Source organism: Mesoplodon bidens (genome assembly GCF_964165515.1).
Source record: "Mesoplodon bidens genome assembly, chromosome: 4".
Lineage (NCBI taxonomy): Eukaryota > Metazoa > Chordata > Mammalia > Artiodactyla > Ziphiidae > Mesoplodon > Mesoplodon bidens.
Window position 1 is genome coordinate 149130502 of NC_138160.1, and position 26448 is coordinate 149156949.

At 50.1% G+C, this 26448-nt stretch overlaps 1 protein-coding gene across 1 annotated transcript in view; it reads right to left on the reverse strand.

Moving 5' to 3' along the window:
* ATCAY (ATCAY kinesin light chain interacting caytaxin) overlaps nucleotides 1-17847 on the reverse strand; it is a gene marked incomplete at its 3' end in the record, with an annotated part of 29563 nt that extends 11716 nt beyond the window's left edge. Inside the window, exons 1-3 of the mRNA XM_081232947.1 lie at nucleotides 17754-17847; nucleotides 4444-4502; nucleotides 1035-1256 (exon numbers count right to left, since the gene is read on the reverse strand). Coding sequence (XP_081089073.1) covers nucleotides 1035-1256; nucleotides 4444-4502; nucleotides 17754-17830 — 358 coding nt within the window. The 5' untranslated portion in view covers nucleotides 17831-17847. The remainder of the gene's footprint in view (nucleotides 1-1034; nucleotides 1257-4443; nucleotides 4503-17753) is intronic.
* Between the last annotated feature and the right edge of the window lie 8601 nt (nucleotides 17848-26448).

Sequence of the window (26448 nt, forward strand, 5' to 3'; positions counted from 1 at the left end):
GTGACCTTGCACACGTTCTTTCCCTCTCTGGGCTCCTCAGGATTCTTAACCACGCTTGAAATATCTGCCTCTTTCCCACCCGTCATCCTGCAATCTTCCCACCTCAGAAAATAGCCTGGCCGTTTTCCCAGCTGCTCAGACCCCACACCCAGGTGTCACCTTCAACCCCCTCTTCCCCTTCGTACTCCACATCCACCCAGCAAGTGCTGTGGCTCTGCTTCCGTCCCCCTGGCCACCGCCATCGCCACCTTTCTGACCTGTGCTCTTGCCTCGGCATGTCAGCTCAAATAATACCCATCCAGGGAGGCCTGTCCCGGCAACCCTGCAAAGAGTCCCCCACCCCCAGGTAGCTTGGTTCAAGGAGTCTCGGCCTGGGTGCTTTTGACCTTTGGGGGCTGGTCATTCTCTGTGGGGCCCCCTCCTCCATCCCAGGCGCTGTGGGGTGTGGAGCCACCTCCCTGACCCCACCTACTTGATGCCAGGATTCCCCCAGTCATGACAACCACAGGTGTCCCCAAACATGGCCCAGTGTCCCCTGCGGGTGGGGGGCTGAATTGCCCCAGTGAGAACCCCCTGCCCTCTCCCATCACCTCGTTTCCCTCACAGCACTGATGACCAGGTGCAATTATCTTGTGTACATTTTTTCCGTTACCCAGAGCCTGGCTTTCCGATGGCCACGCGAGCAGGCAGGCGATGTCTATTCCTGACATGCCCCCACCCGATCTCCCTGCCGCCCCCTACACAGCAATCAAGACCTGCTCCACAAACAACTGTGGAATCAGGGGGACGCCCTTCCTCTGGTCTCGGTCCCCTTTGAGAATCGGGTGAAAGACACATCTCCCAGCAAAGTCCACAAGTCCACGAGAAAATGTGCATGGAGTCCCAGGAGCTGTCCTGGGAGCCCCGGGTTGGAAGACCTGTCCCCCTTGAGCCTACGGGGATGGAGGAGGGGGGCTCTGGTCAGCTGGTCCCCAAGCCAAAGGGAGCGCTGGGGTCCGATTTGGGGGCTGGGCAGGTGCGACGAGCGACCTCACCTTCCCACTCCAGTTCATTGCCGTTCCCCAGGAATTCCAGCGAGTCGGTCTCATCTGGGGTCTCGATGTCATCCACGTTGATATCCAGGTCATCGGGGGTGTCCAGGAAGTCATCGGACAGCAGGGAGCCCTCGCTCTGGTCCAGGGAAATGTTGATCTCGGGGGCCACCAGCGTCTTCCGCTTACGATGAGCCGCGTTGAAGTTCAGAGTGTCGGGAGGGGCTGTGGGGGAACAGGAAAACAGAAAAAAAACAAAAACAAAGCAAGATCAGTCACTTTTGCTGTTTTCTTTCTTCTTCCCCCTCTCCTGTTCCCAACCCGGTGGAGATCCACTCCGCCCCGTTGAGGGGAGTGGTTAGAAGTCACAGGACATCCTTTCATGGCAGCGGTTAATATAACCATCTAGCGTGGAGGTCAAGGGTGGACGCTTGGACGTAGGGCAGACCTGGGTTCAGAGCCTGACCTCGCTACTCACCAGCTCCGTGACCCTGCAGTGCCATGTTGCTCTGAGCTTGACTCACTTTTACCATCTGTAAAATGGGGCTCACAGGTGAGTCGAGTCAAGGTTGAACAATGTGGGGATTAGACCCCGCGCAGCCTGGGCTCCAGATGGTGTGTTCTGGCCCTACCAATATCTGCGAGTCTTGTTCCTTCCGGCTAAGGCTGGCAGAGAATGTCCACGTTCTGCTTTTGGCCTCTCTGTGATGCTCAACTCTAACAACTAACTTTTAGTGATCGTGTAACGTAAGCCAGACACCCTGCAAAGCTCTCCCCTGCATTTTCACGTTCCAACTTTGCTATTGCCCCCTTTAACAGATGAGCAAACTGAGGCACAGAAGGGCAGGATCCTCCCATGTCACTCTGAAGCCTGTCGGGATGGATATTCCCCATGGTTTGGACCTCTTCCTCCTAAAGACTCTTAGCCTGGACTCTGGTCTCCTTGTAAAAGGTGGTTTCTCCTCCTGGGCTGCCCCCAATCTGACAGCCCACAGAGTAGAGCCAGCCCCTCAGGTTTACCCTGTTTCATCACACAGCCTTTGAGGACAAAATAAGTAAACTAGTAGGAGACTCCTACCCCTCTTTTATTGGATGAAGACATTCATTGATCCATAATTTTTTTAAATTAATTAATTAATTAATATTTTTGGCTGCGTTGGGTCTCCGTTGCTGCGCGCAGGCTTTCTCTAGTTGTGGCGAGTGGGGGCTACTCTTCGTTGCGGTGCGCAGGCTTCTCATTGCAGTGGCTTCTCTTGTTGCGGAGCATGGGCTCTAGGCGCGCGGGCTTCAGTAGTTGTGGCATGTGGGCTCAGTAGTTGTGGCTCGCGGGCTCTAGAGCGCAGGCTCAGCAGTTGTGGCACACGGGCTTAGTTGCCCCGTGGCATGTGGGATCTTCCTGGACCAGGGCTCGAACCCGTGTCCCCTGCACTGGCAGGTGGATTCTTAACTACTGCGCCACCAGGGAAGCCCCCATTGATCCATAATTAAATGGACCACATTTTTTTTTTTCACTTTGAATCTCACTTTTGTTTTTCACTTTGAATCTCTCGGTCCCTAAGCAGGAGGTCAGAGGTAACTGCTTCAGGAGACAGTGGGATAGAAACATTCGCTTTGGCAGAAAATGATAAAAACACAGCAGTCACATTTATCAAGTGCCTGCTATGTGCGGGGCACTGGCATGATTTCTTGCTCTCACCATGACCTTGTGTGGTGGGAAATGTTACCCATTTTACAGATGTGGACATTGAGGCAGGGACTTGCCCAAGGATCCGACCCCAGGCTTCTCAACTCACTCTGCCTTTTTCACGGGAAGTGTGTTAGGAGCAGTGAATCATGAGTGCTTGATTTAAAATACTGCTACTCTTCCTGATGGGGTCGAGCTGTGGGTCACAGCATGGTGGCAGTAAGACTAAAGGTGCAAGGAAGCACGGTGGCAGTATGCCACCACATGGACCTGGAGGATAGGGCATTGAGCCAAAGAAGATGGTTCTCCAGGCTTAAAACCTATTGGAATTTGCCCTGCCAAGTTTCAGACTTGCTGGGACCCGTGACCCCTTTCTTCCTTCTAATTTCTCCCATTTGGAATGAGAATATCTATTCTATGTCCATCCCGCCATCATGTTTCGGAAGCAGAGACATTGCCTGATTTCATAGGTCCACAGCTGGAGAGGGATTTTGCCCCGGGATGAATCACACCTGAGTTTTTTTTTTCCTCCTGCCTCCTGAGCCCTTCGACTGATTAGACACGGCCCACCCACACAATGGAAGGCAATCTGCCTGACTCAAGGTCCATGAATTTAAATGTAAATCACATCTAAAACAACACCGTCAACAGAAACATCTAGAATTATGTTTGACCACATAGCTGGGTACCATGGGCCAGGCAAGTGAATACATAAAATGAATGATCACATCTCCCCATCTCAAGTTCCTTAACTTAATCCTATCTGCAGAATCCCTTTTGCCATGTGAAGGAACATTCAGGGGTTCCTGGAATTAGAATCTGGATATCTTTGGGGGTCATCATTCAGCCAGTCACACCTAGGAAGTGGGGTACTGTTACTACACACTCCTTGTTTTACAGAAGTAGGAAATGGTGGCCCAGAGGGGTGAAAGGATTTGCCCGAGGTTACCCTGTGGGGATGTGACAACACCGGGCAGAGCCCATGTGCTCAGGCAGGAGGAAGGGCTGGTGCTCCAGGGTGACCAGCCATCCAGACTGGCCCCAGAAACCTGGAACAAATCGGTCCCCCTACCTGGCTCATGGGCGTAGTGCGGTACCGAGGTAGGCAGAGATGGCTCTCACTGCTGTGTGACCTCAGGGATGTGGCTGTCCCTCTCTGGGCAGTCTTTCCCCCGTAGGGTGGGCTCTGTGATGGGCTGCATGGGGGAAATGCAGGCAGAGCGGGGACCCTCAGCAGGACTCTGCCAGGAGATGTCATTGAGGAGAACACATGTTTGAGGCAGCTTCTCTGGCTGCCCCAGACACCCTGTCCTCAAAGTCTGGGGCTTTGGATCCTTAGAGCCATGAGCCCTCCTGAGTGCTCAGGGCAGCAAGCCCTCCCAGGGCTGACTTTGTGCCTGGCATCCCCTGGGCACTTTACACAAATCATCTTGTTTAATCCTTGCATGCCCCTTCTGTGGGAGGCTCACTACCTGTAGTTAGTAGATGAGGAATTGGAGGCACAGAGAAGCTAAGCAACTAGTTCAAGGACACAGAGCAACTGACTTCATGATGGCGCCCATACACGTCTCTGGCCCACAACCACACTGCTTTCCCTGCAGGACTCGGAGCAGAGCAACCCCCTTCCCTGACATTCCACCCAGGAGGCATGACCTCTGACATTTCTACAGTTATAGTGCTGGGCACAGCCCAGACCGTGTGCCCATTTCTGCATGCATGGAAACTTACAGGATGTGTCTTCTGTGGCACTGCCAAGCAAGTCCATCCCCGTCTCTTCCGAGAGTGGCCTGCAGACCCAGCAGGGAGCGGACATCAGCCACCAGGCCCCACAAGTCCAGCCACAGGAGCGTGGAGTTCAGACAAAATGACACCAACGAAAGCTGTTTAGCTTTGAGAAACAGTTGGGACAAAATACATCTGCTCGCGAGCATAGAAAATCATAAACAATCAGCGCTGGAGGGCTCCCATTGGATCATCTAATTAAGCCTTTTTTTTTGGGGGGTGGGGACGGGGAAAGCTGAGGCCCAGTGAGAAGAAGGGTCTCATCTATATTATATTTGGAATATAAGCAGCATTCTTCACGGGCTGACCCCACAGGGTTTGGTCTCCGATGAATTGTTGCTATTAACGCAGCCAGAAGTTGTCCAATGGACATAGACAACTGAAAGAGCTCTCTGTGGCCAATGCTGGACTGGTCTGACCGGCAAAATATATCATGAAATATTGGATTGTGAGCCAGTGTTTAAAATAAAATGTCCATGAGTCCATACAGATGTAAATAAATGATTGAATAAACAAATACAGGGAGAAGAGACAAATTTTTCCTGCAGAGAAGAATTTCATATAATGTCTGTAGATATTCTGCCCTCAAGGAGGTGGAAAGTAACCCCCTTCTCTGTAAGTGTGGGCTGGGCACAGTGACTTCTTTCCAAAGAGGACAGTATGGGAAGGGGGGAGGTGTGACTTTACAGTGGACACACCCAACCAGCATGAACTCAGCCAGGGGACCGAGGTCAACACCAGCAGTGATGAGTCATGTTGACGGCAGCCACCCCGAGATGAAGGATGAGACGGCGCTTCACAGGTGGTCCTCCTCCCGGCACCCCACTCTAACCGTGAGAAAAACATCAGACAAGTTCCTACTGAGATTCTACAAAATCTCTGGCCACAGTCCTTCTCAAACCCGTCAAGGGCATCGAGAACAAGGAAAGTCTGAGAAACTGTCACAGTCCAGAGGAGCCTGAGGAGACATGATGCCTGAATGTTATGTGGGAACCTGGGTGGGATCCTAGGAAAGAAAAAGGATATCAGGAGAAAAGGACTATGGAAATCTGAATAAATTCTGGGCTTCAGTTAACAACAGTGTATCAATATCAGTCTATTAATTGTAACAAATGCATCAGCCTAATGTAAAATGTTAATTTAGGAGAAGCTGAGTGTGTGGGAGGGTGTATGGAAATTTTCTGTAATATTCTTGCAACTTCTGTAAACCTAAATCTTCTAAAAAGTAAATTTTTTTTAAAAAAGAAAGGCAGCCAGCTATACATTTGTGCCCCTTTAATGCTTGGTGGAGCACGAATTTGCAAAATAAGACCTGTTTCTCTGGCCATGCCAGACTGTTTTTTTTTTTTTGGACCACAGCTCATGCCGCCTGACTTTGACCCACGTGCTCTGGCTCCTTTGCTCCCTAGGGAAATAGTTCCAGGCAGAAGGTTTTGCAGAGTGCATGGGGCTGTCAGAGGCTCTAGCTGCAGGGTGTGCTGGCTCAGGGAAGCACTGCAGAGTTAATTCATCTCCACAACTCAGCAGTGCCAGCTCAGCTGGAATGGGAGCTGGTTAGATGGGGAAGGACAGTAGAATGCTTTTTCTTTTCCTTTAACAAAACCATTCATTCTGTCACCTCTGTTCCTTGTAGGGCATAAGCTGGCACCCTCTGTAGGGTGGGATCTATCCATGCTTCTTCCTCCACACCCGCCACCCCGCCCACCTTTCTCCCATTCACCATGCTTCGAATGTTCTTTGAGTAACCACTACCTTCCAGGTGCATTGGAAGTCTTGGAGGGTCTTGGAGGTAAAGGATGAATCAGATGTTGCCCTGCTCTCATAGAGGTCAAAAGTCAAAATAGAGCAGAGGTCCAAAGGAAATGAAGGGCTTCCCTGGCGGTGCAGTGGTTAAGAATTCTCCTGCCAATGCAGGGAACACGGGTTCGAGCCCTGGTCTGGGAAAATCCCACATGTCGCAGAACAACTAAGCCCGTGTGCCACAATTACTGAAGCCCAGTCGCCTAGCTCCTGTGCTCTGCAACAAGAGAAGCCACCACAATGAGAAGCCCAAGCACCACAAGGAAGAGTAGCCCCTGCTCGCTGCAACTAGAAAAAGCCCGCACGCATCAACGAAGACCCAACGCAGACATAAATAAATTAATAAATTTATTTTTTAAAAAATGACAAAGGAAATGAAGACACATATCCATGCAAAAACTCATGCCTGAATGCTCACAGCACTGTGATCACATTGGAAACAACCCAAATGTCTACCAAGTGATGAACGGATAAACAAAACATGGTCCATCGTACAATGGAATATTATTCAGCCATGAAAAGGAGTGAAGCGCTGACACCTGCTACAATGTGAATGGACCTTGAGAACATGATGCTCAGTGAGAGAAGCCAGACACAAAAGGCCACATGATGTGTGATTCCATTTATATGAAACATCCAAAACAGGCAAATCCACAGAGACAGGTGGTGCATTTGTGGTTGCCATGGGGATGGGGTTTCATTTCGGGGTGATAGAACGTTTTACAACTAGATAGAGGTGATGGCTGTACAACATGTGAATTGTTCATTTAAAATGGTTATTTTGGGACTTCCCTGGTGGTCCAGTGGCTAAGACTCCACGTTCCTGATGCAGGGGGCCCGGGTTCGATCCTTGGTCAGGGAACTAGATCCCACATGCCTCAACTAAAGATCCCACAAGCCACAACTAAGACCCGGTGCAGTCAAATAAATAAATAAATAAATAATTTTAAAAATTAGGGCCCACCCTGAAATGGTTATTTTGGGGACTTCCCTGGCAGTCCAGTGGTTAAGACTCTGTGCTTCCAGTGCAGGGGGCACAGATTTGATCCCTGGTTGGGGAACTAAGATCTCATGCCCACTGCACGGCCAAAAATAAAATAAAATAAAATGAAATAAAATGGTTCTTTTTATGTTGTGTAAATTTCACCTCCATTTAAAAAGAAAAGAAGCAAGCTTCAAGTTAAGTCAGAAGGTTTTAAAGAGGGATCTTTTTTTCAGTTTGAGACTGAAGACAACTCACACGCCCATTTCGTGTACACGTTGCTCTGGTCCCTCTGGTCTGTAGCTGACACCCCTGCGCTCAAAACGGGGAGGGCAGCTGGTAACTCACAGATAAGTCCGGGATCCGGGAATACAGGAGGCACACCACCTACTTGCAGGGTTACCCAAAATCATGCTCTGAAATTGCAGGCTGACAGCTGATGCACCACCCCTAGTTTTATCCTGCCCACACAGCATTTCACAACATTTTAAATTTGCTGTCAAATCAGAGATACAGGGCTTCCCTGGTGGCGCAGTGGTTGAGAGTCCGCCTGCCAATCCAGGGGACATGGGTTCGTGCCCTGGTCCGGGAAGATCCCACATGCCACGGAGCGGCTGGGCCCATGAGCCATGGCCGCTGAGCCTGCGCGTCTGGAGCCTGTGCTCTGCAACGGGAGAGGCCACAGCAGTGAGAGGCCCGTGTACCAAAAAAAAAAAAAAAATCAGAGATATGACACAAAAAGTCTAGATATCAGTCTTTTCTTGAATCAGGTCTGCCCTTTGTGCATGGTAACGGCCACCAGGATCTGACTGTCCGCCACCCCTGCTCACCTGGGTGTCAGGATTTCCTTCCGGCTCCTTCCCCTCATTTACTCTGCCTTCCCTGTTTCCCTCAGTCTGAGGCTGTAATCCCTGTTGTTCTAGAATCAGCTAGAACCGTACTTTACCCCTACGGACAGGGCACTCACTCTGTTGGAATGTTGATGGCATCATCATCTTGTTTCCTCCTCACAGTATCCCTATGAGGCAGGTAGCAGCCCATTTCACAGAGGAGGAAACCGAGGCTAAACCAGAAGATGCCCAAGGGCAGAACGAACCACACTCACAGAGGTAGAGCTGAATTCGGCCATTGCCCTCTACTGCCCCCTTGTGTCCAGTCAGCTCATGTGAACAAACCCCACAGGTCCACAGGGCTGCAGCTTTCAAGGTCAGGTGAGACCTGGTTATTTCCACAGGCCCCAGGAAGACCTCAGCTAATGCAGAGCTGAAACCCCTTCACGAACTCAAAGTGGATCCAGAGGGCTTCCTGCAGCACTTGCTTTCAGTCTGTGCTAGGAAACCCATGTAAAAAGTGGGGCTCCCCCTAATCCACCAGGTATACAGTGTGGCTTTATTCTTCTGGTGTGGGTTGACTTGCATCCCCCCCAAAACATAATTCAGGTCTTAACTCCCAGAACCTGGGAATGTGACCTGTTTGGAAATAGGGTCGTTGTAGACAGCATTAAGTTGAGATGACATCATACTGAAGCAAGGTGGGCCCTACAGCCGATCAGTGGTATGACTGTGAGAAGAGGCAAGTTTGGACACAGAGGAGAAGGCTGTGTGAAGATGGAGGCAGATTCAGATCAAAACTACAATGAGGGCCTTCCCTGGGGCGCAGTGGTTAAGAATCCGCCTGCCAATGCAGGGCACACGGGTTTGAGCCCTGGCCTGGGAAGATCCCACATGCCGCGAAGCAACTAAGCCCGTGTGCCACAACTACTGAGCCTGCGCTCTAGAGCCCGTGAGCCACAACTACTGAAGCCCACACGCCTGGAGCCCGTGTTCTGCAACAAGAGAAGCCACCACAATAAGAAGCCCGTGCACCGCAACGAAGAGTAGCCCCCGCTTGCTGCAACTAGAAAAAGCCCGCACACAGCAATGAAGACCCAACTCAGCCAAAAATAAAAACAAACAAATAAATAAATTTATTAAAAAAAAAAAAACTAGGGCTTCCCCCGTGGCGCAGTGGTTGGGAGTCCGCCTGCCGATGCAGGGGACGCGGGTTCGTGCCCCGGTCCGGGAAGCTCCCACATGCCGCGGAGTGGCTGGGCCCGTGAGCCGTGGCCGCTGAGGCTGCGCGTCCGGAGCCTGTGCTCCGCAGCGGGAGAGGCCACAGCAGTGAGAGGCCCGCGTACCGCAAAAAAAAAAACAAACTACAATGAGGTATCACCTCATATCGGGCAGAATGGCCACCATCAAAAAATCTACAAACAGTAAATGCTAGAGAGAGTGTGGAGAAAAGGGAACCCTCCTACACTGTTGGTGAGAATGTAAATTTGTACAGCCACTATGGAGAACAGTATGGAGTTTCCTCAAAAAACTAAAAATAGAGCTACCACATGATCCAGCAATCCCACTCCTGGGCATATATCCGGAGAAAACCATAATTCAAAAAGATACATGCACCCCAGTGTTCACTGCAGCACTATTTACAATAGCCAGGACATGGAAGCAACCTAAATGTCCATCAACAGAGGAATGGATGGATAAATAAATAAATACTTCATATATATATATAATGGAATACTACTCAGCCATAAAAAAGAATGAAATAATGCCATTAGCAGCAACATGGATGGACCTAGAGATTGTCATACTGAGGGAAGTAAGTCAGGCAGAGAAAGACAAACACATGATATTGCTTATATGTGGAATCTACAAAAAGCATACAAATGAACTTATCTACAAAACAGAAATAGAGTTACAGATGTAGAAAATAAACTTATGGTTACCAGGTTGTCGGGGGGAGGGATAAACTGGGAGATTGGGATTGACATATACACACTACTATATACAGAAGAGGTAGCTAATAAGGACCTACTATACAGCACAGGGAACTCTACTCAATACTCTTTAATGGCCTATATGGGAAAAGAATCTAAAAAATAATGCAGGACCTCCCTGGTGGCACAGAGGTTAAGAATCCGCCTGCCAATGCAGGGGACATGGGCTCGAGCCCTGGTCTGGGAAGCCCACATGCCCCGGAGCAACTAAGCCCCTGTGCCACAACTACTGAGCCTGCGCTCTAGAGCCCACAAGCCACAACTACTGAGCTCATGCACCACAACTGCTGAGGCTGCATGCTGCAGCTACTGAAGCCCGCGTGCCTAGAGCCCGTGTTCCACAACATGAGAAGCCACCGTAATGAGAAGCCCGTGCACCGCAACGGAGAGTAGCCCCCACTTGCTGCAACTAGAGAAAGCCTGCGCGCAGCAATGAAGACCCAACACAGCCAAAAAAAAAAGAAAAAGAGTGGAATTATATGTACATGTATAACAGATTCACTCTGCTGTACACCTGAAACTAACATACATTGTAAATCAACTACGCTCCAATAAAAATTTTAAAAAGTAAAAATAAAAAATAAAACACAAGCTTAAAAAAAAAAGATGGAGGAAGGCAGAGATTGGAGTGATGCATCTACAAGCCAAGGCAGGCCGAGGATTGCCGGCCACCACCCGAAGCTGGAGGAGGCTGGAAGCATCCTTCCCTAGAGCCTTCATAGGGAGTATGGCCCTGTTGACACCTTGATTTTGGATTTTTAGCCTCCAGAACTGTGAGAGAAAACATTTCTTCTGTTTTAAGCAAGTTCCTGGTACTTTGTTATGGCAGCTCTGGGAAACTCACACGCCCTTCTCAGTGTGAAATCCAAATTTCTCCCCTACCATGCCAAGGTCCTCTCTGCCCCAGTGCTTTTGCACATCCCACCCACTCTGCCTAGAAGGCCACTTCCTGCTTTCTTTGACTGGTGAACTTGCTCAGCCTTTCAGGCTAGGTTAGCGTCCTCCAGGAGGCCCCATCTGAATCTGACATCCACCCCGCTCCTGCATCCTGCCTCAGAAGCCTCCTTTAGCACTGAATCTGTGGTACTGTGTGCTAATTGCTTGTTTCCTGGGCAGACTGTGAGCCCTTGAAGGGGAGGAAGTGCTTCTTCCTCTCTTGCTTTGGTGAGTCATGGGCCTGGACCTGGGAGAAGCAGCCCTCAGCAAGGGTTTTGAAGGAAGGAGCAAGTGAGGGCACATTATGTAAGTGGCGGGGAAAGGCCAAAATCTAGAAACACCTGTCACCCGAATCAGCTGTTATTGCAATAGTTCTGGCTTTAGAGGTGGCTCCTGGATCAAGTTCTACCCTCCGATGCTAGCCTCTGGCTTAATGTTACTCACAGTGTGAAAGAAGGGAATTGGGAATAAACTGTGGGCCTCAGGGCCTTTGAACATGCCTCCTGCTTCCCAACTGGTGCCCCAGGGATTTGACGGCATTAAGATCGGCTGTGCTGCCTCGGTCTCCCATCCAGGGCTTTCCAGCCTCTGTTTCTGTTTGACGGTGGCCACCTCTGGTGCAGGGTAACAGCAAAAACTCTTTCTGGGCATAAGTAGGCTTTTCCAAGGCTCAGTGCTGGGCCAGCAGCACTGGGGCTTATCACAGGACTCCTGCAGAGCTAAGTCGGGAGAACTTAGAGAGGGAACTGCTGAAAGGCATTCAAGAATTATCCATTGGCAACTTTGGTGGTTTCAGATACTCAGATAAATCTGCCCCTTTCCCCTCTCTGCAATTTCCAACACCTCTGTCCATTCATCTTGCTCTGGTCTCCCCCAGCACCATCACCTCTTGGTTGGGGAACTAAGATCCCACATGCTCATGGCACAGAATAAAATAAAATAAAATGGTTATTTTTATGTTATGTAAATTTCACCTCCATTTAAAAAAGAAAAAAGCAAGCTTCAGATTAAATCAGAAGGTTTTTTTTTTGGTTTTTTTTTTTTGTGGTACGCGGGCCTCTCACTGCCGCGGCCTCTCCCGCTGCAGAGCACAGGCTCCGGACGCGCAGGCCCAGCGGCCACGGCTCACGGGCCCAGCCGCTCCACGGCACGCGGGATCCTCCCAGACCGGGGCACAAACCCGCGTCCCCTGCATCGGCAGGCGGACTCTCAACCACTGCGCCACCAGGGAAGCCCTAAATCAGAAGGTTTTAAAGAGGCATCCTTTTTTCAGATTGAGACTGAAGACAACTTACATTTTGTGTACACGCACAGCATGGCCAAAAAAAAAAAAAAAAAGGGTGGGGCCCTGATCCCCTAGGACTGTGACCTTACAAGAAGAGGGAGAGCCACGAGGAAGCTCCCCCTGCACATGCAAGCACAGAGGAAAGACCACATGAGGATGCAGTGAGAAGGCCAGGAAGAGAGCCCTCACCAGAAGCCAACCCTGCTGGCACCTTGATCTCAAGACATCCAGCCTCTGGAGCTGTGAGAGAATAAATGTCTGCTGTTGAAGCTGCCTGGGGTGTGGTATCCCGCTATGATAGCCCAGCATCGCTGGAGCACAGGAAAGAGAATGGCGGAGTTGAGGAGGGCAGAAGATGCTGAGGCTGCTCAGAGCCTGCCATCACTTCCTGGCCCAAACCCACGCCTCCTGCATGAGGGACTGCTGAGCTGGGCAACAGGAAATCACCTCTGTGCATGTGTTGGGCTGGGGGAGGGACATTGCCTGGCCTGCCCTGTGCAAGGGCGGGCAGATACAGAGACTTGAGCATAGACAGATAGAGAGACAGACAGCAGATAGACACAGGGAGAGACAGGTGCAGAAGAGAGAGACGGGGGTTGGGGGAGAGAATGATAAAGCAAAGGAAGTAAAATCTTAACAATCAGCAAATCTGAGTAAGAGTTTACAGATATTCCTTATACCATTCTTTTTGTGTGTGTGTGGTATGCGGGCCTCTCACTGTTGTGGCCTCTCCTGCTGTGGAGCACAGGCTCCGGACGCGCAGGCTCAGCGGCCATGGCTCACGGGCCCAGCCGCTCCGCGGCATGTGGGATCTTCCGGGACCAGGGCATGAACCCGTGTCCCCTGCATCGGCAAGCGGACTCTCAACCACTGCGCCACCAGGGAAGCCCTCTTATACCATTCTTATAGTTTTTTTTTCTAAGCTTGGGACTATGTCAGAATAAAAAGTTACAGGGGGAGGGATGAATTGAGAGATTGGGATGGACACATACACACTACTATATATAAAATAGATAAATAATAAGAACCTACTGTGTAGCATAGGGAACTCTATTCAATACTCTGTAATGATCTATATGGGAACAGAATCTAAAAAAGAGTGGAAGGGATTTCCGTGGTGGCACAGTGGTTAAGAATCCTCCTGCCAATGCAGGGGACACGGGTTCCATCCCTGGTCCTGGAAGATCCCACATGCCGCGGAGCAACTAAGCCCATGTGCCACAACTACTGCGCCCGCGTGCTGCAACTATTGAAGCCCATGCGCCTAGAGCCCACGCTCAGCAACAAAAGAAGCCACCGCAACGAGAAGCCCATGCACTGCAACGAAGACCCAGTGCAGCCAAAAATAAATAAAAAAGAGTGGGTATAAGTATCTGTATAACTGACTCACTTTGCTGTACAGTAGAAACTAACACAACATTCTAAATCACCTACACTCCAATAAAAAAAAAAGGAATAAAAAGTTACAAGCAAAACCCACGACCACTTGGTTATAGAAGGCAGAGCAGGCTGAGACACCATTCAGACATGTAACCCTGTACCTGCCTCTCCTTAGCTGTGAGACCCGGGCCAAGCCCTTTCCCACCCTGGTCCTCAGTTTCCCCACCCAGCCTTTCTTCAGTCCCTCGATTAGCTTCCACTGGCTTCAGGGCCTTTGCACGTGCTGCTCTCTCTGCTTGGAATGCTTGACCCCTACCCCCAGCCTCTTTCCCCTGTTCATACCTCTTCATCCTTCAGAGCTCAGGGTCAGCGCCTCCCGCAATGTCCCCAACCCAGTCAGACCCCACGTGGCGCTCTCCAGGTGCCAAGAACCCAGCTGCAATTTTTCACTGGTCTGTGAGGTTATAAGGGACCGCCTGTCCCTGCGCCAGACTGTGAATGCCCCACAAGGGCGGCTCTCCTGTTCTCCACGTGTCCCCAGCGTCTCACCCAGGGCCTGGCATACAGTCGGTGCATATCACTAGAATGAATGAATGTAGAAGCAAGGCAGGTAGATGGATCGTCTCCAGGCTGCCCTCTCTCAGCTAGGGTCCACAGGTACCTGCAGAAGAGCAGGAGGTGCAGGAAGACGCCGCAAGGCAATGGCAGCAGGAGGGGGCTGTGGGCACAGGGCGAGCACCCGGACACACCCAGGGCAGCTCGAGGATCCCACCCAGGAAGGGATCACTGAGCTCAAAGGAATAGAATTGTGGGTTGTCTGGCATCAGACAGAGGTGCTTATGTTGAGCTGCAGCTGGACGCTGTATAAGGAGCTGTACTCATTTCTCCCAGAACGAGGAGGACAGAGCCTTGACGAAGGCATGTTCCTGACCCCAGGGCTGCACAGCCAGGCCACTATCCTGCAAACACTGAACTACTGAAAAGGGAGAGGAACCCTCTGCAGCTGGGGAAACTCACTTGAAATTCACATTTGCAGCTGCAGTCAGCTCCACTTTGTCTCAACAAGGCTTGGGAGAGGAGGGTCTCTTTTATGGGGGAATGGGAAAAAGGAACCAGAGTGAACAAGGTACAAGCTGATAAGAATGATGCTGAGGGCAGCAAGTCCCGTGGGCAGCCCTCCGCATCTAGACAGCCCGGCTCAGCTGCCTCGCAACTCATACCTCATCGAATTCTCGTGACAACTTCGTGAGCCAGGAATGATTGTCCCTATTTTACAGATAAGAAAACTGAGGCACAAAGATGCTCGAAGAGCTGCCCAAGGTGGGCAAGCGGGCCCACTGGAGAATTGTAATCTGAACCCACGGTTGTCTGGTTCCACATCTCGTGCCCTCTTGGTTCCGTTGTGTTGCTTGAAATAAAATTAGAGTGAGCAAGGTGAGTCCTGTGCTGTGATCAGAGAATTTTTTTTATGTCCAGGAAGCGTTGGGGTTTGCCACCCGGGAAGGCAGGGTTGAACCAGAAGGTTCTCAAAGTCCAGACCGAGTGACGCTTTGGTCTCGGACAGGGGCCAGAGTTCACGGGACCACAGGGTAAATTATGCTGACACTGGTTGGAGATGCCTCCAAACCCCGGGTGTTTGGTGCTGGAAGGAACCCACAGAGATCATCCCATCTGTTTCCACATTTTCCATGGGAGGAAACAGATCTCCCATGCCGGGAACGAGGGACAGCTCCCCAAGGCGGCTCTTGCCCATTCTGGAGCATTCCTAGCCACATCAGGAGCCCCTGACAAAAACAGTCCTTAATTCGCCCAGACTGCCAGGTCCGGGTGTCATGAGACCTCTTTCTACAAATCCAGGCATCAGCACTCCTTGTATTGAGTTAAAGAGAAAGACTTATAAGAGGGAATGTAGAATGAAGAACATTTTAACAGTGAAAGAACAGGAGGTCGGCTCCAATGAAGTTGCCGTCTCTTTTCCGAAATACTTGTCTTCCTGAAGACAACAGTACTGCGCAGACAAGAGATTCTCGGCTATTCTGAGATGGGGCATCTGTCGCTTTATTTTTTATTTTTAATTTTATTTATTTTTGGTTGCATTGCTGCACGCAGGCTTTCTCTAGTTGTGGCGAGCGGAGGCTACTCTTCATTGCAGTGCACGGGCTTCTCATTGCGGTGGCTTCTCTTGTTGTGGAGCATGGGCTCTAGGCACATGGGCTTCAGTAGTTGCAGTATGTGGGCTCAGTAGTTGGAGCTCGTGGGTTCTAGAGCACTGGCTTAGTAGTTGTGGCACATGGGTTTAGTTGCTCCACGGCATGTGGGATCTCCTGGACCAGGGATTGAACTTGTGTCCTTGGCATTGGCAGGCAGATTCTTAACCACCGCACCACCAGGGAAGTCCCCATCTATCGCTTTAAGAATCATAAGGATGTGCGTGAAACATCGACACTGAAAATGACTAGACTGGAGAGAGGGCTAAAGATTCTCAAATGAGGGGGTGATGCCCTTGACATCACAGCTTCTCCTGGGACAGGTTGACAGGAAGCTCCAGACCTCCCCCATTAGCCCATTTTGCTTTTGAATGGGCCGGCTGGCCATACAAAGCATGCACAGATTGGACCATTTGAGTCCAAAGAGTCTACTTTAGACTCAAACCTGCATCCCTTTCATGCCTGTCCATCATCCTTGTTCTGCCCTGGGCACCCTCACCAACTGAGATCCTTTCCAAATTATCTTTTCCAGGGTGAATATGCCCAGTCCCTTTGACTCTTCCTTCCTAGATGGTTATGCAACTAACTCTTGGGCATCATCTCCTGTGGGTAAACTCCTCACATTAAAGTGGGAGGGAGAGGGAATTCCCTGGCAATCCAGTGGTTAGGACTCTGCACTTTCACTGCCATGGGCACGGGTTCGATCCCCGGTTGGGGAACTAAGATCCTAAGATCCTGCAAGCTGACCAAAAAAAAAAAAAAGTGGGAGGGAGATGAGCAGTTGCATCCAGCCAACGAATTAAGGGGAGCCTGTGCTGACTATATTTTCTCTTACCCAACGCCTCGCCAGAGGAGAATACAGAGAGACAAGTATCTCAGCAGTGGGCACGCACAGCTTGCTTCCTACAATTTTGAATTCGTACCAATGACCGTCATCCATTCACCCAGTATCCACTGAGCATCATCTGTATGCCTGTGATCAAACCAAAGGCCCCTGCTCTCGTGGGTTCCATGGTGGGGAGCAGACTGTAAACAAGTATGTGAAATACTCAGCATATTCAATCATATGAAGCCCGGGCGCCTAGAGCCCCTGCTCTGCAACAAGAGAAGCCACCGCAATGAGAAGCCTGCGCACCGCAACGAAGAGCAGACCCCGCTCGCCGCAACTAGAGAAAGCCCGTGCGCAGCAACGAAGACCCAACGCAGCCAAAAATGAATAAATAAAAAATAAAAAACAACAACAACACGACACATATGTATTTTCTTACGAATCTAGACATAGAAGTAAGTCTGAAATCAGTTTCACCGGCAGGGCTGGTTCCTCCTGGAGGCTCTGGGGGAGACTCTGTTTCCGTGCCTTTTGTTTTGTTTTGTTTTGTTTTGGCTGAGCTGGCTCTTTAGCTGTGGCATGAGGGATCTAGTTCCCTGAACAGGGATCGAACCCGGGCCCCCTGCATTAGGCGCACAGAGTCTTAACCACTGAACCGCCAGAGAAGTCCCTGCCGCAGGGCTTTTAAGGGGTATGACAGGGTCCCTCTGGCTGCTGCAGGTAAAAACACGCTGTTACCTGAATTCATGGGAACCAGGTAAGAATATTGTAACAGCCCATGAGGTGGTTTTAGAAGAATGTTTAGAATTCTTACGACACTGTGAGAATGGGAGCTATTTTGGCACTTTGGGCAGGGATGGGCGGGGTAGGGAGGTGGGAAATCAATCTTAAATAATTCAGCAAATATCAATTATGCTCTTGGCCTGGTCAACTGGGGTGTCTCTGCCTCACACCTGGGAGCAGCGTCGGGCCCACTCCTTCCACATCTGACACGCACACCTAGGGAGCTGTACCTGGGCAGATTTTCGTCCTGCCATTCTTCCTTCACGTCCACGTTTTCCATCCGGAGCGTGGCTTCAGTGGTCCCCATGGGAGCTGGGAAGAGGCACCGACTTGAAGCAAGGATGAATCCTGAAGGAGGGCAGTGGATGGAGGTTTTACTGGACAATCATCATAACGACAATTCCCCACTCACACACAGAACTTCAGAGATGGATCTGCAAAGAGCTCTTGTGTCCACTGTCTTATTGAATCATTGCCCAGCCCCATGAGGCTTCTCCATTTCACCAGTGAGAAAACAGAGGCATAGAAAGCTGAACACCCATGTGGGTCTGGAGTTTGAAACCAAAGGAGGGGCTGAGCCTCCAGCTAAAAGCACCCCCCCTTAACACCAACCCACCTCTATCTGCTCCAGCCCACCTGTCCTGCCCCTCCGTCCCCTCTCCTCCCCCAATGAAGAAGCAAGTCCTGACAACCTGACCCTAGGACTGAAAAAGGAAGTGAGGAAAGTGCCTGGGGCTGGAAATCAGGATCATCATTTTTACCAACCACAAAATGCCAGTTTTGTTTTTATCCTAGCGAGGAGCCAGCTGGGGGCAAGGATGGGGTGAAGGCAGCACTCTAGGTGGGGCTTAAGTGCTGGGCTGTCTGGGAGTGTGGTGAGAACTGCCGAGTGGGACTGAATTTGGGTCTACCCTGGGGCATGGCAGACTTCCCCTGTCTCAGTTTCCCTGCCTGTAAATGAAAGAATTGGTCTAGAAAGGATCTCTATGATCCCTTTGGGCATAAGCCCCAGGATCTTATGACTCAACTAATAGTGCAGGTTCTGAGCTTTTAAGCCAGTGGTTCTCAACTGGCGGTGATTCTGCCTTCCCCCACCAGACATTTGGCAATGTTTGGAGGCATTTTGGGTTGTCACAAGTGCGGGGGAGGGGGAGGGGGGGCGGTGTGCTACTGACGTCAAGTGGGTGGAGACCAGGGATGCTGCTCAGTGCCTTACAGTGCCCCAGATGGTACCCCATGACCAAGAATGATCTGGCCCCAAATGTCCATAGATCTGAGGTTGAGAAGTTGTCATCCTCACTTGCCAGCACCTAAGGTCCCGCCTCCAGCCCCTCCCCCCTCCCCCCTCACTGCGGCTGCCCCTCTAGAGCTGGTGGGTGGCTCTTAGTTTGGGTGTGTCTTCCAGAGCCCCTCGCTGGACCTAAGACCCTGTGGATGGAGGGCCTGCATTCGGGATTGGGGCTCAGAGGGAGCCGGAGACAGGTGAGGGCCAGACAGGGGGGGACGGGATGTCTGAAATTCGACCCTCCCCCACTTCAGTGAGAGTTTCTCACTCCATTCTTGTCACTGCCCTGAATGTCGTCATTCATTCATGGAGGAGGGACAGTAAGACGCAGTACGGAAAAGAGAGAGAGAGAGAGATGTCTTCCTGATGCTGTGGAAAAACTGCCCAGGAACTTACTGCAAGGGAAAGTTCCCATCAATGGAAATTCATTTCCTTTCTGAAGGGAGTGGTCTTCGCGTCTGTTTTCCTTATCCTGAGCTGGGTGTGACCTCAACCCCCAGAAAGGACCACCCACCTCCACCCCACCCACAGCTGAGACTGGGGCCGCACATGTTGGCCCAACGATCCTCTAAATGAGGGGTGTGGGTGGGTGACCGTAGGGCCCTGGACGCTCCCGCCCTCTGATCCCGAGTTCACGTTCGAGGACGGCAAATAAGGCAGCGAGGGGGAGCTGAGAAGCGTGCCTTCCCGCTGTGGTGCTGAATTATCAGCACATCACATACAAGTTCAGACAGAGGAGGAGAAATCTCTGTCTTCAACCGTTTCCCTTCCTCCCCACCCCATAGGCAAGCTTTTACGTACACATCTATCAAATCCTTTTCCAAATCCGCTCACGGCGTTATAAATAGGAAATGCACAGAGGTGGGACGTGTACATTTCGGTCTCTCAGGAAGCGTCCCAGAGAGGGGCGGAGGGTTTGAGCCGCCTAATCTCTAAGCACGTCCCGGAAATGGTGCAATCCTCTGCCATCCAGGTGGGCATGGGAGGTGAACTGTGGGTGTGTGTGTGGGGGGCGGATGCTTTTCTCCGCGTGGGGTAAAATGGAGCTGGTAGCATCCCAAGAATCACAAGACCCTGGTTCTCTGCTCCCACCCACCCCATCTGCCAGAAGGGGGTTTGTAGCAGCAGATACCTGCAGACAATCTTCCTCGGCAGGGCGGGGAGAAAGAAAGTGGATTCACCTCCGCGTGAGTCCCGGCTACCTCCGCGGCCTCTCCCGGTTACGCGCAAACAAAGAAGAGCCTTGGGCGGATGCAGCCGGGCATCCCTCGCCTTCAGCTTATCCGAGAAAGATGCACTCTGGCGCGGACTTCGCATCCAAGGAAGGTCACCCAGGGCAATGCGACGGGCGCGGATGGGCGCTTTTGTCCACGGGTGGGGAACAGCTTGCAGTCGGCGGTCGGCTCCCCCTCGCTCGGCTGCGGCTGCGTCCCTGGTCCTCGTGCCTCCGAGGTATTTTTCTTCTTGCCAGCTCGCAGCTGGCGGAGGCTCGGCTTCCTTAAGACAGTTAATTATGCTGCTTTTGTGTGCAGGGTGGGTGGATGGGGGCAGGGCTGACCAAAAAGCACAGCCCCCTGCCAGAATCGGTGCTCTTCATTGGCTGAGAGGGGAGCATTTCCAAGAGCCTCACCAGGGGCAGAAGCGGAAATGATTTCCTGATGGCGCATCACAGATTTAAAAACAAAACAAGGAACAAATAAATAAGTGGCAGCGATGGCCTCATTCCTTAGATTAAGAGGGAGGGAGGAAATCATATCCTCATGGATCCATTTCATGGGTCCCTCAGCCGACCACTTACGATGAGCCATGGGCCGAAGACCGGGCTGGGTGCTGGGGAGACAGAACCTTCTTAGACACATTCGTTCGGGGCCTCCGAGGGAAAGGCGCCCCCCTGCAGGTGTGCGTGCGTCAGCCCCCGCCCTGGAAGACCATAGAATGGTATAGAGTTAAGAGTGCACCCTCTGAAATCAAACCATAAGTGGATCGGGACACTGGCTCAGCCACTAGCTGGGGACTTGGTTGGGTAAGTGATCATACTTCCTGGACCTCAGTTTCCTCATCTGTGAAATGGAAACATCAGGGTACTGGCCTTTTGGCATTTAATGAGGTGATGCAGGGAGGGTGCTTGGCACAGTGCCGCAGCATGAGAAAAGTTCTATGCGTGTTTCTTGCTGTTGCTGTTTTTATTTTTAGACTGGTAGCAGGTTGAATGGTGCCCCCCCACACACACACCAAAGCTATGTCCATGTCCTAACCCCTGGAACTTGTGAATGTGAACTTACTTGGAAAAAAAGGGTCTTTGCAGATGGAATTAAGTTAAGGATCTCCAGATGAGATCATCCTGGATTTAAGATGTGCCCTAAATCCCATGACAAGTGACTTCATAAGAGAAGAGAAGGGGGGACACATCATGTGAGATCAGGATGATGCATCGACAAGCCAAGGAATGTGGAGGGTTGCCAGTGACCACCGGAAGCTGGAGAGGCACCAAATGGATTCTCCCTCACAGCCCCCAGAAGAAGCCAACCCTGCCAATACCTTGATTTCAGACTTCTGGCCTCCAAAACTGTGAGAGAGAGAGAGAAAAAAAAAGCTATTGTTTTAGAGCCACCTAGTTCGTGGTACTTTGTTATGGCAGCCACAGGAAACTAATATCAATACATGATCCTAAGTAGGAATGGATGCCTGTTGTTACCTCCTGTCCCTCTTAATCACTGTGATGGTTTTCGCATATTCTGTGAACACATCAGGCTCATTCCCACCACAGGGCCTTTGCACAAGCTGCTCCCTCTGCCAGGTATGCTCTTCCCCCAGATGTTTGCATTATTCAGGTGTCAGCTCAGAAGTAATCTCCTCAAAGAGGCCTTTCCTAATCTCATCGCCTACCTTGCCTCTCACTCCATCATCTTCCATCCCACTATCTAGTCTGATTTGTTTTTGTTTTTAAAAAAACTTTTTTCTTTTTTTTACTGTGGTAAAATACACATAATGTAAATTTTACCATTTTAACCATTCGAAAGTGTATAGTTCCGTGACATTAAGTACACTCAGTGTTGTGCCACCATCAGCACTGTCTAGTTCCAGAACTTTTTCATCACCCCAAATGGAAACCCGTACCTATTAAGCAGTCTCTTACTTCTCCCTTCCCAGCCCCTGGCAACCACTAATCCACTTTCTGTCTCTGTGGATTTGCTTGTTCTGGATATTTCATATAAATGGAATAATCTACTATGCCATCTTGTGTCTGGCTTCTCTCACTGAGCATCATTTTTCAAGGATCATCCACATTGTGATGTGTGTCAGTGCTTCATTCATTTTTATGGCTGAATCATATATATCATTGTATGCGTGTGCCACTTTTTGTTTATTCATTCACCAGTGGATAAACAAAAAGTGTTTCTACATTTTGGCTGTTGTGAATAGTGCTGCTATGAACATGGGCGTACATGGATTTATTTGAATCCCTGTTTTCAGTTCTTTGGGGTATATACCTGGGAGTGGCAATGCTGGGTCATACACTAATTCTATGTTTATGGTATTGAGGAACCCGATGAGTCTTTTTTCATAACACTTACCACTATTTGAGATTATTTACTTGTTTCTTTGTTTATTCTAGGACACCCCCCCCTTTATTGGAATAGAAATTTCAAAAGAGACTTGGTTGGTTTTGTACACTGTAATGTGCCAGGGCAGTAGCACGCGTCACAAAGGAGATGTTCGGGAAATGCAGGTAGAATGCATAGACGCTGGCTCCCCTTGTGGGTCTCAGACAACACTCTATTCACGTGGCTACCCCACTCACTGCATCAGGTTTGGTCCCCCTCCAAGCCAAAGGCATAAAAGCAACCGCCCCACAGCAGGGAAGGAGAGCCCAGAGACTCCAGCACAAGATCTGGACTTTGCACCTCTTGGCTGAAGGACGTGGTGCTCTGGGAAGAGACACTGAGCGGGGAATCCAGGTTCGTTCTAGTACTGGGCACTGGGGTCCGAAACGTGAGTAAGACTTTGCTTTCATAGAACTCCCACTGGGAGAAGCAGATGGGCAAGGGAGTCTGGACTGACAGCTTTGGAGCAGAGTGGCTTGGGGGGCACATGGGGAGATTTCTCAGAGTGGGGCAGGGGTGGTGACCGTGTGGGTTGGGCGCTGAGGAGTCAGTAGGAGTTGGATGGATGAAGAGTGGGGAGAAAAGCATTTGGAACCGAAGGAAGTTTGTAAAGCAGCAGCTCTTCCTCCCTGAGAGCGCGCTGGGAGCTGTCCGTGGTGCTGCAGCCCTCCACCGGGCCGCTGCGTGAACCAAGATTGGCTCTCGTCTGGTTTATCGTTAATGGTGGTTATATATATTAATATATACGCATAACATAAAGTTTGCCATTCTAATCATTTTTAAATGTAAATTTCAGTGGCATTAATTCCGTTCACAATGTGTAACCATCCCCACCATCATCTCCAGAACTTTCTCATCTTCCCAAACCGAAACTCTGTCCCCATTAAACACTAACTCCCCACCCCCATTCCCCCAGAATGTAAGTTTCTTGAGATCAGAGATGTTTCATTTTGTCATTGCTATATCTTTAATCCCTAGACCAGTGGTTCTCACCTGTGGGCAATTTTACCCCCCATGGGACATCTGGTGATGTCTGGGGACATTTTTGGTTATCATGACTTGGGGGATGGAGGTGATTCTGGCATCAAGTGGGTAAAGACCAGAGATGCTGCTCAACACTCTACAGTGCACAGGACAGCCCCTTCCCCAAGAGAATTATCTGGTCTGAAATATCAACGGTGCAGTCGTTGAGAAACCCTGCCCTAGAAGAACACCTGAAACGAAGTTAGTTCTCAGTGAAGTTTGCTGAGGCAATGAAATTACTAAACCTCCTTGAATCTCCTTTTCCTGATTTGCAAAGGGGATTCATACAAATACATTTGATCCTCATTATTCACAGTATTTGTAAATTTGCCTACTGGCTGAAATTTATTTGTAACCCCCAAAATCAATACTCATGGTGCTTTCAGGGTCATTTGTAGACAACACAGAGAAGTGAAAAAATCTGAGTGCTGGTTGTGCATATGCTGTCAGCTGAGGTTGAACCAGATGATGTTTATTCCAGCCTAGGCTGTAAACAGCTGTCCTTTTTTGGGTCTATTTAGTGCCATGCTTTTAACATTTTTGTGCTTTTTTTTTTGGTGATTTGGCTATTTATAATGGCCCACACACATGGTGCTGAAGTGCTCTCTAGTGTTTGTTAGCACAAGAAGGCTGTGCTGTGCCCTTATGGAGAACATAAGCATGTTAGATAAGCTTCATTGAGGTGTGAGTTATAGTGCTCTGGAATGTGAGTTCAATGTTAAGGAATCTACAATGTATATTAAATAAGAAGCCTTTAAACAAGAAAACACACATAACACAAGGTTATGTATTGATCAGTTGATGAAAATGTTGTGACCAGAGGCTTGCAGGAACCTAACCCTGTATTTCCCCTAGGAGCAATGGGTCAGTATTTTGCTATTTCAGTGTTTGCAGCAACTTTATAGAACAGAACTGCTGCCAATAACAAGAATCAACTATACCTACTTCTGAGGGCTATTGTGAGGACTAGATAAGATTATGCATGTAAAGCATTTAGCACAATGCTTATAGCAAATAACAGGAAAGAAAAGATATTATGCAATCCAGAGAAAACATCAAAACAGACCTGCTTTTGTAAAAGGCATGCAGCCTGGGTTATCTAGTTAGAGCTGCAGGGAATTGGAGGGAGGCCATGTGTAATTACCACGCTGGCCTTTAGCCAGGGCATGGCAGGAGAGCTGCGTTTGCCAGACGCACTAGATTGTTCCTTGTGGCCACACATGGTCATTAAGACACAAATGGAAGAATGCCATCCACTAAATCACCCATACGGCTTTCCTTGGCACCCTGGGCTTGCCATAGTTTCCATCCAAGAACTAACTAGCCCTGTGCCTGCTTAAAAGGGTGGCAAAAGAACACCACCCCACCACGGTTGGTAAATGTACTCTTTATTTTTGCCTTTAAAAATTAATAGAAAAAATTGAAATAATTGTAGATTCACATGGAACCTGTAAAAAATCACACAGAGAGATCCCATGTACCCTTTTCCACTATGTTACCCAATGGTAACATCTTGCAAAATTATAGTATAATGCAGTAGCACTATTGCTTTTGATATAGTCAAGATATGGAACATTTCAATCACCACAGGATCTCTCATGTTGTCCTTTTATAGCTACTCCCACTCCCCATTACCCCCTCCCCATTTCCTTAACCCCTGGAAATCACAAATATGTTCTCCATTTCTATGATTTTTGACCTTTCAAGAATTTTATGTAAATGGAACTTTTCCCACTCAGCATAATTCTCTAGAGCTTTATCCAAGTTGTGGTGTGTATCAAGAGTTTATGCCTTTTTATTGCTGAGTAATAATCCATTTATAGGAAATGTCCAGAATTGGCAAATCCATAGAGACAGAAAGCAAACTAATGGTGGCCAGGGGCTGGGGTGGGGGTGGGGAAACGACTGTTAAGGAGTTCATGGTTTATTCTTGGGTGATGAAAGTGTTCTGGAATTAGTCGTGATGGTTGCACAACTTTGTGAATATACTAAAAACCATTGAATTGGACACAGTTTGGCAAATTGTATGGTACGTGAATTATATTTCAATAAAAAAGACTACCTTAATTGTAATAGTTTGGTTATGATCTGCTTCCCTGAATCTAAGTTCTTGAGGATTGGTGCCATGCAGCTTACTGTTGCACCCCCCAAGATGGCCCTGCCTATAGTAAGTGGGTCTAGAAATAGCCCTCAAAATGAATTACCCTTAGAATAGGGTTTCTCCACCTTGGCACTGCTGACGTTGGTGCCAGGTCATTCTCTGTCATGGGGGCCCTCCTGGGAACTGTGGGGCATTGAGCAGCATCCCTGGTCCCCATCCACTTGATGCCAGGAGCACCCCCAGTCGTGACAACCACAGATGTCCCCAGACACTGCCCACTCTCCTCTGGCGGCAAAACACTCCAGTTGAGAACCACTAATTTAGAGCCACTGAATTTTAGGTACTGGAGCCTTAGAAGGCTCCACGAAAAGACTGGCACCCAGGGGGCTGCTGAAAGGACAAGCAGGACTTGGCCGTATCAGTAGGGCCACATTCACCCAGCCAGAAACGGTCAGTGGGGTAACCAAATCCACCCAAGGGCACAAAAAGGAAAATCACTTCCAGCCTGGAAATCCCCAAGCTGAGAGGTTAAAGAGAAGGAGGGGAATCCGATAAGGGGCGGGGCTTGCGGCGAGGGGCGGGGCTTGATCTGAAACAGAGAGGGCCGGATCTGGGGCTTGGCGGGAAGGGAGGGGGTCGAGCCAAAGACCCCGATACTGGGCACTCACAGGGAAGGTGGGGGCTCCAAGCAAGGGGTGGGGCTTGCGGCGGGGCGGGCTCAAGGCAAAGACACGCCCCCAGGCGCAGACTAGGAAGCGAGAAGGCGCAAGCTTCGCGCGGGGGGCGGGGCCTGGGGCGCGTGGCGGGGCGCGAGCGGCACGAGGCCTGGGCGCGGGCCGGGTGACGTCACGCGCCGGAGGCCCCGCCCCTTCGCGCCTCCGGGTCAGCGGGCGCGCTGTGGAGAAGCCAAG